The sequence below is a fragment of the Peromyscus californicus genome, unplaced genomic scaffold, assembly GCF_007827085.1.
Source record: "Peromyscus californicus insignis strain IS unplaced genomic scaffold, ASM782708v3 Scaffold_4__1_contigs__length_199733344, whole genome shotgun sequence".
NCBI classification, from domain to species: Eukaryota; Metazoa; Chordata; class Mammalia; order Rodentia; family Cricetidae; genus Peromyscus; species Peromyscus californicus.
The window spans coordinates 196,027,649-196,040,089 of NW_026294562.1; the positions used below are offsets into that span (position 1 = coordinate 196,027,649).

Sequence of the window (12,441 nt, forward strand, 5' to 3'; positions counted from 1 at the left end):
TTGCTCTCTGTCCTTCTGGACCTATACATTCGAGCCATCTTGCACTCTGTTTCACCTGAGATAATGTCCCAATTCCTAACAGTTGAATGTTTACCTCCTGAAGAGGCCAAGTTGGATGACAAAATTCTGGTGCAATTATGGTAACGTCCGCACCTGTGTCTACCAGACCAGACAACAAAACACCATTTATTTTTATCGATAATTTTGGTCTTTGTTCATTAATAGAAGTTTGCCAAAAAATTTTCTTTATGTTTTCTCTGAATTTTCTATTCTCTCTGTTTCATCATCCTGACCAGCATGACTTATTCCAATAGGCATTTGGTTATTTAATTGCTCTGAGTAGGAGTTTCCTCTATGACTGCAGGAAAGGTTTGAACTGGATTTGCTATTGGGGCCTGCATGAGGCCCCTCTGGGAGTTTCCCGAAGACTGAGGCAAAGGATTACCCTGTCTGTCCCTTGTTGATCTACACTCGTTGGTCCAGTGTTTTCCCTTACCACACCTTCTGCATACTCCAGAAGGAAGGGGCAGTCTGTTGCCATTGTTCCTTAAAGAAACATTGTTTCTAGGAATGACCTGTTTACAGTCCCTTTTCAAATGTCCTTGCTTTCCACATCCAAAACATCTAACATTCCTCAAACCTTTTGAAATTGCTTCTCCTACCCACGTATCATCATGCTCATGAGCTTCAACATTAACCGTGTCTCTAATCCAATCTTCCAAAGGTGCAGATCTTGCCTTTAATGGCCTGATTATTGTTTTTCATGCTGCATTCGCATTCTCAAAGGCCAAAGTTTCAATTATTATCTTACTAGCTTCTGAATCCGGGACCATTCTCTTTACTGCTGAAGCCAGTCTTTGTAAAAAATCTGTGAAAGATTCTTTTGGGCCTTGTACAACCTTTGTAAATGACTCAGTTTTTTTTCCTGGTTCCTCAACTCTGTCCCATGCATTCAAGGCTGCTGTTCGACATAAAATTAGGGTTTGGACATCATATAAACATTGTGCTTGTGCTGAAGCATATTGACCTTCTCCAATAAGCTGATCCTGGCAGACTTGTATTCCTTTATCCCTCCACTGTTTTTCTATGTTTTTAGCTTCATCCTTGAACCAAGTTAGCCACTGAAGCCTTTGACTGGGTTCAAGAACAGCTTGTGCCAGCTCCCGCCAATCCTGTGGTACAATCCTATTATATGTTGACCAAGAGTTTAACATTTGCTTTACATACGGGGAATGCATGCCATAAGATACTATTGCCTCCTTAAACCTTCGTAAATCTAACATTTCAATTGGAGCCCAAATATTTTGTGTAGTCATTTGATCAGGCAACTGCTGTATGGTTACTGGACAAACTAAGGGTGACTGTGTGAACACAGGCTTTCTTTCTGTAACCCTATGATCCAATCTTGAAGCAACTTCACTGTTAGTTTCTTCTGTCTGAGTTTTTACAGGTTTAACAAGTTTTTCTAAAGCTGTCATCCTGGCACTTAAATTGACTATCTTTTTAAATAGTAAAATGAGAATAAGCATAGTAATAAAATGCATAATTCGGTCAACATTAATCTTCTCATATAGCTGTTCCATTGTCAGACTGTCTAAAATTGCAAACAAAGCCCAATTTTCTTCCAATGAACACAGAAAACCCATTTTTTTTTAAATGTGGAAAAAAAATTCTCTTTTAAATAGTTTCCTTTAAAATATTCGATATGTTAAGTGACTTACCAAGTCCTCGTAGAACAGTACCAATCCGAGGGAATTTCAAAACAGCCTCCTAGTGTCTGAGGTGTGAATCCAGAGAGAGAGAGAGAGAGAGAGAGAGAGAGAGAGAGAGAGAGAGAGAGAGGACACGCAAGAACCGTAGCCACAAGTTCTGCCTAAGAACTTGAATCCAGCCACGTTTTCCCGCTTGAGCCTAGTCAAGCCTTGGCTCTGGCTACCTTAAGCTCCAACCACGTGTGTTGGCTTTACAGGCAGGGGCCCTGTTCGGCAGGGCAGGCCTGAATTGTCTGTAGCACCAGCTTTAAGCAAGTAGCTCAAAGTTAGTCCGGCCTGAGGCCAAGCCGACCTGGGCCCGGGCTAGGGAGCCAGCCGCCCTGGCGGAAAACGGGACCTGCCGGCCGCCCTGGCGGGAGACCGGACCTGCCGCCAAGCCAAGTTAAGCATTTTTTAATGGATTCTTATCACGTTGGGTGCCAAATGTAGATGTAACCAACGGTCTTATCAAATAAGAAACACAGAGCCAATTCAGAGAAGAAAACCAAGAGGTCAGAGCTAAGAGCCTCACCCTTCCTGATTCAGGGATCCTCTCCAGCCAAGAGAGCTCTCCGAAAAGGACCTACTTGCTGTGTGTCTGTCTTTAAAGTCTTCCTGTTCTGCCTTCTCATTGGTTGTAAACCCAAACATGTGACTGCCTCGTCACTGCCTGAATGTACCGCCCTCCAGGTCCTTAAAGGCATGCGCAACCACCGCCACGCACTTGCTATGACTCTAATAGCTCTGACCCCCAGACAACTTTATTTATTAACATACAATTAAAATCACATTTCAGTATAAGTAATATACCACCACACTAAACTTTCAGGGTTTCCTCTTCAATTGAAGAGATACATAACTTTTTTTTCACCAAGAATGTTGGCACTGGATGTAATTAATAGAATGGTGACCTCTGATATCTGTAGAGCCAGGACACACCTGACTCCCACAGACTTTTATGTTTCTTTCAATTCCTCTACTTAGTACTTAGATTGGGAATTGTATCTCAGTTAATAGAACCAATATTTGTAGAAGAGATCCTTTGTACTTGTAAAATGTTTCAATGTTAACATGTCTTAAGCTTTCTTGTAAACACTGGAATAAGTTACCACGGGAAACTTTCCCCCAAACTTGTGCTGTGCTTAAACATGCCTAAAATAAAGTGCCAAGTGTCAACCTCTAGAAATTTGAACCAACAATGGGTAATGAGTTGTATTGTCCTGGATTTTCTTCTTGCCTCAAGTACACCTTATTCTGGAGGCGCCAGTGTTTGCAAACACCCCCACTATGTACCTTGAGGGAAAACCTGAATTCATGTACAAACAGCTGGATTTGTACATCAGTATTACAATGTATAAATTGATTGATAGTGTCACTGTTAAATCCTATAAGCAATATATAAAGAAACAGGAAAATTGAAGGTACATCAAATTTTAAATATCAAGTATAAAGAATTCATGCAGATGTATTCTACAACATTAATTAAAAATCAGTTATGATAAGCCAGGCGGTGGTGGTGCACGCCTTTAATCCCAGCACTTGGGAGGCAGAGGCAGGTGGATCTCTCTGAGTTCGAGGCCAGCCTGGTCTACAAAGCGACTTCCAGGAAAGGCGCGAAAGCTACACAGAGAAATCCTGTCTTGAAAAAAACAAACAAAAAAAATCAGTTATGTTGATTTGTGCTGGGAAATGTCACATTTCACAACTCATTGTTTTGTTATGGTAGTTGCCTTAAGGCAGCACATTTGAGATGGAAGATTTTATTCTCCCATATATATTATGCATTCAGAGTTTTGTATCATTTGGGAAATTCACTGAACAGTGAATGTGTGACTTGCTGATAAAAACATTTTCAAGTGTCTGGAGAGATGTTAAGAGCACTGACTGCTCTTCCAGAGGACCTGAGTTCAATTCCCAGCAACCACATGGTGGCTTACAACCACCTATAATGAGATCTGGTGCCCTCTACTGGTGTTCAGGGATACATGCAGACAGTAAATTGTATACATAACAAAGATATAAATCTTTAAAAAAACATTTTCAAGAAACATTTCAGTGTTTAAACCCAAGGTGCTAAAAATGACGCATAATTATGTCAAGACTCCTAAGAGCAAGTTGGACAGAGAGTGCAGTAGACAGCTTTATTTTTAGGATAAGGTTTTTTTTTTTTTTTTTTTTTTTTTTTTGGTTTTTCGAGACAGGGTTTCTCTGTGTAGCTTTGCGCCTTTCCTGGGACTCACTTGGTAGCCCAGGCTGGCCTCGAACTCACAGAGATCCGCCTGGCTCTGCCTCCCGAGTGCTGGGATTAAAGGCGTGCGCCACCACTGCCCGGCAGGATAAGGTTTTTAATGACAGAATGTGAATTACCAAAAGACATTAACATAAAAAATAATTAGAGGGAATCTGAAGAAGTGTCAAAACCAGACATTGGATCATAAGTTTTCTATATGCATTCATTGCTTTTTAACACATGACTATTTCCAGTTGTCCATGTCTAATAATATTTCATAGCATTAAAATAGATGTGGCTCTCAAGATGTACAGATACTGACACAAGAATAGAATCAGAGAAAGAAGAAGTAAGTTTTATTTAACAAGCTAGTCACCACACATATCAAGAAAACATGAACATAATGGCTCTTGTTAGTGTATCATGATCATAGTAAATTATTTTTTCAGAAATCTAAATTTTACACATGTATTTTTATTTAGCTTTGTAGATTACAATGTGTTACCAAAAACTTGACAAATACATTGCATGAAGTAGGGTAAACAGGACCTGAGTGAGTGTTTTTATGCACTTAACTAAACATAGATGCATTAAGGCACATACACAAATTACAACACAAAAGTTTATACACGCACACCAATATTCTTGTGTGATGGTTGTCCACAATGTACATACCATTCTCAGGCATTAGGGATTAATCAAGAACCATGTACTGTGCTTCAGTTTATGTTTTTAATCATATCAGGTTCTTTTAAATTTTTCATCCAGGGAACAGAGTGGCTGGATGCTATAGAAACGTAACTCATGAGCAGAAAGCGACTCACAGCTGGGAAATACCCAGAGATAACTATGAACGTATTTAGCAGGAGCTAGCTAGTCTTATTCAAGAACACCAGAAACAGTTGAAAGAGACAAGCAATTATATAAAAGAAAACAAATGTACTCACTTCATGAAGGATGGTCTTGATAGCCTTCGACTCAGTGGAAGATTTTGGGGAAGGTTTGTTAGAAGGCATGTGTTGCATTCTCTGATTGGGGCTATACAGGGTAAGAGCAGTTGATATGCTGACTCAGACCTTGAGGTCCCCACATACATCATCAAAGAGAGGTAGAAACACAGCATGCAGATTGTGCCAGTTTTGTCAAGAATAACAGAGTAGTACCCACAGTCTTGTATACTTATGTTTCTGCCTTCCAATTTTCAAGTCACATGGAGAAGATTATAAGAATTTATGAAGATGTTCAGAATGCAACAGAAGCATAGGAATAAACCACTGTGCTGGAATGTTTTGTCTCTAATCTCTGCTCACCTGGAGTCCCTGTGGCTGATGGTAATGGCCTGGAAAACACTTATGAAGCTGCTACTTCAAATACATGTACTGCTGCCCATTTTTTCAAGGTAGAGAAAGAGCTTGCATTCACAATCAGTTACAAAAAACTTTCAGCCTAAAAGCTTCTATGGTCTGCAGCAATCCTTTGTAAAGCAGAGTTAAGACAAAGGCTTGAACCTGGATGAATGGCAATTGAGAAAATGTGCAAAGTTACAATGCATTGCACTGACTGCTATTTTGATGGTTTCTTCAAATGCAGTTTACAGTATTTCATTTTCTCTTACACATAAATGCTCAGCCTACAATGCTGGGCCTTTGAGCTATTTTTTACATCATGTATACAAATAAATATTAAACTTCTATTTACAGGTCACTATAAGTCATGGGTGAATATTTACAGCAACTAACAGATGCTATAATGTGATAGCAACTTGCCCCATAATGAATCATGTTCAAACTTGAGGTACTACCTCGAAACCTGTACGGTTTCAAATAATCTTTCCTATATCCACGTGAGGAATATAGGTGTTATGTGTTGCAGAACTGTTAAAAACAATTCCATGTATTTTGGACAATAAACGCAAATACATTTTCAAATATTGAATGTGAGAAATATAATCTGTCTTCTGTCTCAAATCACACACAAAAAACTTGATGAATACCAGCAGAATACAAAAGTGTTGGCTATTAATATAACAGTGGAGAAAATATTAATATACAAGATATATATGCAAAACTGTGTAAAAAATGAAAGTTAATTGTCTAAACTGGGAAGAGTTCAAATGTAGACATTTTTACACAATTTCTTAGGATCACTTTCAGTTCACAAATGAATTTGAGGATATCAAAAAGTTTTCATTGTTCATCTTATACATATCCAAACTCATCACTTTCAAACTCTTACACCATGGTTCGTTAATTTCTATGTGATTTCAATATTTTGAAAACTGACTGCAGGGCATCTAACCTCTAACAGCTGGCATCAGATGCACAGCATTTCCTTAACTCTCCTTACCTACATTATAGAGAAAATGACCCAAGGGACCCCACACTATGCACATTTGTTGAATAGATTCAAACATTTTCTCAATTTATTTTGTTTTACTTAAATTTATGTAAAGACATCTTTCCATTATCATATGGACTGTCATTCTGGGAACAAATCAATTAATCTTAGAAATTAATGCTAGTTGTAATTCCAAGTACAAAACCATCATGCACACTACCAACATCAATATTAATATATTTTATGATTCTTATAATGCTAGTTAAATAGCAGATTATTAACATAATATTGTGTTTCCAGTGTACTTGGTTGTGTTTTAATTTTCTTTTGTATAACTTAAAATATTTAATTAGCAAATACTGCATATAAAAAAGAAAAATGGGAAGATTTAGGATATGTGAATTTGGTATCCTAATCACGACAATCACATTCAGTAATACATATATCACCAACCACAGTGACCACTTTGCAAATGAGCCCTACGGTCAACAAAATATGGACTTAATCATGGTTCAGTAAAGAATACTGATTATTAACTGCATTCATCCTCCTTTGTTCTGCTCATTTACACTCTTCATAACTGAAAGATTAAATCCTTTTTGGAGATTGGGAGAACACCTTAAACCACTCTTTTCTTTACTCCATAAGTATTGTCACTATAGAATATATTAAATATTTGCAGAATTCGGCAATGTTAAATGTCCAGAACCACATGTATCTTTGGTGACTAACCCTATTCCTCAGTGGTGTCTCTCCTTCCTTTACAATTTTGACATACACACAGGTTCAATCCACACTCCCATTTTGATAGGGCCACTTACCCACACTCTTGACATGGGATTTCCTTTATGAACTTTTGTTTTGGGCTATCTTTCTGTATACTGTGAATAAGTGTTGCTCCCATTGGTTAATAAATAAAGCTGCATTGGCCTATGGCAGGGTAGAATGGAGCCAGGTGTGAAATCTAAGAGAGATAGAGAAGAAAAGCAGGGGGAGGGCAGGTGCTGTGAGCCACTGCCAAGAGAATCAACACATGAGAGAACAGGTAGTGCCCCAAAGCCATGTGGCAACACATAGATGAATAGTAATGGTTTGAGTTAAGTTAAAGGAGCTAGCTAATATGAACTAAAGCCATAAGCCATACAGTGTGTAATTAATATAAGCCTCTGGATGATTATTTTATAAGTGACTGTGGAACCATGGGTAGGATAAATTCATCCCCACATTAGGACTGGGCAGGACCCCAGAAACTTCTGGCTACATTTGATCCCCAACACTTTAGAAAGAATTTCCACCCAAAACCTGAGAAAAATTTAAAAAGGGTTCTAAAATGGAATGAAGAGCAGCTTCCTAGTTGTGTCTCTCAGTCAAGCCATAATACAAAGATGCCTCAGCATGGAGGCTTGAGCTACAGTATGGTGTGTTCAGGGCATGTGGACTTGACCTACAGCATGGCAGATTCCCACCATAGTACACAGACATGTCTCCAAGCCATGCAGTGCACTACGTGGTGGATTTAGCTTTTGCTAGTACAGACAAAGAAAAGGGGTTTCTGGGCTGCACACTGCTTGATGGAGGCATAGACCCACTGCTTCCTAGAGTTGGTGGTAAACATAGCTCTGCCACGTTAAGAAGCCAAGAGGAGTGGAGTCAGCACCCAAGTCTGCTGCTTTGGTCCTAGCCACACTGCAACTTAAAACAATGGTCAGAAGGTATAGACAATCATAATATGTATGATCTATCTATCTATCTATCTATCTATCTATCTATCTATCTATCTAATATTTAAATAATAAACTTAAATCGCTAAAAAAGAGAATAAAGTAATATAAAAAGTTAAGCCACACAAAGATGGAAATAACACAGCCAGTCTGGATTGTGTTGTCTTTGGGATTTTTTTTTTTTTGGTTTTTTGTTATTTCTTTAAAATTTATTGTAACTTACATTTTTCAACACAACACAATTCATGACGCTTTTAACCTCTAAGGTGTTAACACATTATATTAAAGACATTAGTAAAAATTATACCACTTAAATTGTTAGAAACTGTTTGCAGACATATTTTTTTTGAAAGGGGAAATAGTAGGTCAATGATGTGCTACTAATTACTAGAAACATTAAATCAGCTGAACACTGACATTTTATTGGGTCTGTGCATGTTTTAAATACCCTTGTAAGTTGTCAGAATTAAATGTAAGAAGTTTCTTGAGAGAGAACAGAAATCAGATAGTGAAAATCTCACCTGCTTGCTAAGGTGCAGACTGTGCTGGTGACAAGTTGCACACCTAGAACTGAGCTGCTGACACACAGTAGGAATGCTAAGTCAATCAAGCAACAAAACTCTAAGGCTGACACATTGTACTGATAAAGGGAAAAACAACAGTTGACTAAAACTCCTAAGTCCTTTGCAACAGTAAGGAAAACTCTACAGACACCGGAGGAGAGACTACAAAGTTCACTAATCTGGCAAGAGAATATACCACATAGGCCACTGTTAAAACAGTACTTAAGAGCAACGTGGCTGACATGAATTAAAATACATACTTGTAATTCTGAAAGATGTTTGGAGCTTCAAAAAGTTTGGACCACTCTGCCTTACTCAGCAAAATTTCATCTGTGATAGCAAGACCTTGTTTAAACTCCTCAACCATGACAATCCATGTTGAAACGGACACATTGTCCGTGGAGTTCTGCTGTGGGTATGCTGGTGTAATTATAGGCATAAGATGGTACCTATCACTGGGGTTTACCCTTGGGTCCCACACAGGCAAATTAAGATTGCATTCTTCAGGCTGTTTCAATAGCACTAGATTTGGCCATTCCCATTTAAAAAATATCAAGAAAAATCTATGTACAAAAGTTGATGCCATTGCATTTGGATAAAGCTGGCAAGTTCTTGCCACAAGCATAGCCCAGAAAACACCTCCAAGGAAACGTAATAAATTGGAATAGATGTTGTGCCATTTGGCCCACAGTTTGATGGCTCTCAGAGTTAACTTGAAGTTGTCAATGTTTGGTACTAGATGTAAAATCTCATCGGTTACCCTGCAACCATTAAAGCTTCTTATGCATCTTGTATGTAGGTTTTTAAGCAGACTGTCATCTCGTAGGTCTAAATCTTCTGAAATAGCCTGCAGTGATAATCTTGCAAACAAAATATCAATCTCTATTCCATCAAAATAGAGTTTGATAACTGGTAAAATGCCTTTTCAACAGCTCTTAAGTCTTTTACTTCTTCTTGTAATTTCAATTTATCATAGAATGAGGTGAAAAAGTCACTCCGATCAACATGTCTTGGTACAACACACAATGCATCAATATCGGCACCTTTCGTATGTACTCCTAGTCTGTAAGATCCAAATGTAAAAATTTTTCCTCCAATATTTTCAATTACAGATTGTGGAAGATTCTTGCTTTCAGTGATTTCTCGTATCCATTCTTTCACCAGGTTATTTAATTTTCCCAAAATTAAACTCCTGTGCTGCAATTCCACTTCTTCTTCAAAAACCCCAAAGGGTTTCAGAGTCTCAATGAGTTTCTGTGTGAGTAGACAGTCAGTCTCCTTGGGGGCCGCTAAGCTGATAGGAGAGGTAATGCCATAGTGCCTCTGTTTGAGCTGCATTTGTTGTGATCCCTGCGTTGTAACTGGAAAAGGCATCCTCTCAGGCGCTGGCACCACCCAGTCACTCACCACCGCCTAAGCTGCTTCCCTGGGCATGATCCACCTAGGCGGGAGAGACGGGCCTGCCTCAGCCCTAAGGCCAACCCAGTCCCACAACCGGCCCCGCCGCTTTAAGCGCTTCTCCTCCTTCCCCTTCATTCACAACATTCTAGAACCATCTTTGGGATTCTTAACTGGAGAGAGAGATTTGATTATAAAGGCTCCTCAGTTAAACCAATATGTATATTTTAAAGGTATCTTGACTTTAAAATTTGTGTCTAGGAATATGTTGCTTTGGAAAAGACATTCTGCTTTTGTTTCCACAAAAGATTAGAACCTGTGGATTGTTTCTAGTCTAATATGGTTTGACCAAGAATCCCTGAAAGGTCGATAACGCCTCAAACACTACTACAGCCATATTTTAACTATACCTCTTAATTTTCTCAGGATCCCCATAAGATTGCCAGAACCCCCAACAAACAGGAAGTAGTATTAGAAGTTATGCCCAAATTTAACGGTGGTTGATTATAAATGCAAACTTTTTCTAAAAAGAAAAGGGGATATAGATATGATAGGATAAAAGGATAGATTATTAAACCTACTTTTAAAGAGCAACAATTTGTTTGAAATGTTTTACATTGCTATGGATTTGGGTTTATTGATACAAATTTAAAGTTAATTTTGTTACACTGTTTATATATTTTTATTTCTGTTGAAGGTATTATGTTTATGTAGCTCATTTAAAAATGTAATATACAGTTAAGAAATACAAACTTAATAGTTAATTGTTTTTTGGTTTTTCGAGATGAGTTTCTATGCATAGTTTTGATGCCTGCCCTGGATCTCACTCTATAGACCAGGCTAGCCTCAAACTCACAGAGATCCACCAGGCTCTGCCTCCAGAGTGCTGGGATTAAAGGCATGTTCCACCACCACCCAGCTAATACTCAAATTTATAGTCATGTTAAGATTTTTTAGATATACAAATGTGTATTTCAAGTGGGTAGGTTATCATCAAACACTTCAAAAACATACAAAATATGGCATTTGCACTATTTTAAGAACTTAGACTTTTCTGAACATTGAGACATGTCTGCTCCTTGCAGCACCAACTACTTCAGAGAAGATGATGAGCATTGAAGAAACTCCACATGGAGCTTGCTTTCTTTATGACAAGAGTTAACCATCTGGGAAAAAAAAACTGCTCTTTACTGAATTGCTTGATAGTATGTCTTATAATTATAACTTGGACATGCAGGACCCATAGAAAAATGAACCCTGAATTTTGCAAAAAAAAGCAAGGTGGTCCTCCAGGTTATTTCTTTGCAGAGGAGGCTGCTAGACATTTTTCAGGAAACAGGGAGAAGTAACTGACAAACTATAGGCCAATAGGCTGAAGATAGATGCCTCTAGTTTAAAGAGGAAATTTGGATGACTTTCCAGGCAGCCAGATGCCTCTGTCATTTCTAGAATTTTGAAAGTTGCTTACAATGCAATCCTGTTTACTTAGGTAATATTATATCTTTCTGGGGTCTTTGATGGAGTTGGACTAGATAGTTATAAATATAGTTTTTCTTTGTTATGATAAAAGGTAAATAAGGTATAAAAGTTTAGGTTCACAAATATAGGATAGATGATAGAATATTTTCTTTAATTTTACCAAATACAAATAGATTAGATACTGTAACTCTTGTTTGACAACTTTTGTTATATAAAACTTTATTGTTAAAGTTAAAAGTCTCCTTCGTATTTAGACAAAAAAGGGGAAGTGTTGTGGGATGTCTTTCTATATGCTGTGACTATCTGTTGCTCCCATTTGTTAATAAATAAATCTGCGTTGACCTATGGCAGGGCAGAATGGAACCAAGTGGGAAATCCAATTGAGAGAGAGAAGAAAATTTGGGTCAGAGCAGATGCTGTGAGCTGTTGCCAGGAGAAGCAAGATATGAGAGAATAAGTAATTCCACAAAGCCATGCAGCAACATGTGGATTAATAGGAATGGGTTGAGTTAAGTTGAAAGAGCTAGCTAATATAAGCTAAAGCCATAGGCCATAAGATTGTAAATAAAATAAGCCTGAGTTACAAGTAGTTGCAGGACCATTGGTTGGGGGAATTCATCCCATTTGCAGGGCCAGGCAGGAAGAGAGAAACTTCCAGCTACAAAATCTACTTGCACAATGCAATATGAAGCATACAACACTAGATCTTTTCTGAGTTACTGATCCTACTTCCAAAGTCTCTTTATCTGGGACATATGCTATAAGGAGGCAGCCAATATCTGAGATATGGCTGTGTGATTCCATGTGTTTCCCTCCAATTATCATCTCACCTGTGAAGACAGTAAGTATGCAGCTATGTGGAGTGTACTGTAGGGACCAGCTGACCTGTCCAAGAGTACCTGAATATGGGAGTGAGGATTAAGAAAGAAAAAGACAAAAGACAGAAGATAGAATCAGGATGG

The 12,441-nt window shown here is 38.2% G+C and overlaps 1 protein-coding gene across 1 annotated transcript; it reads right to left on the reverse strand.

Moving 5' to 3' along the window:
* Positions 1 to 8,843: 8,843 nt before the first annotated feature.
* Positions 8,844 to 9,976, reverse strand: LOC128125720 (poly(A) polymerase alpha-like). Its single transcript, XM_052763367.1, is given in 2 exon segments — positions 8,844 to 9,517; positions 9,520 to 9,976. Coding segments are annotated over 2 exon segments (1,125 nt in total). The 3' UTR covers positions 8,844 to 8,849.
* Between the last annotated feature and the right edge of the window lie 2,465 nt (positions 9,977 to 12,441).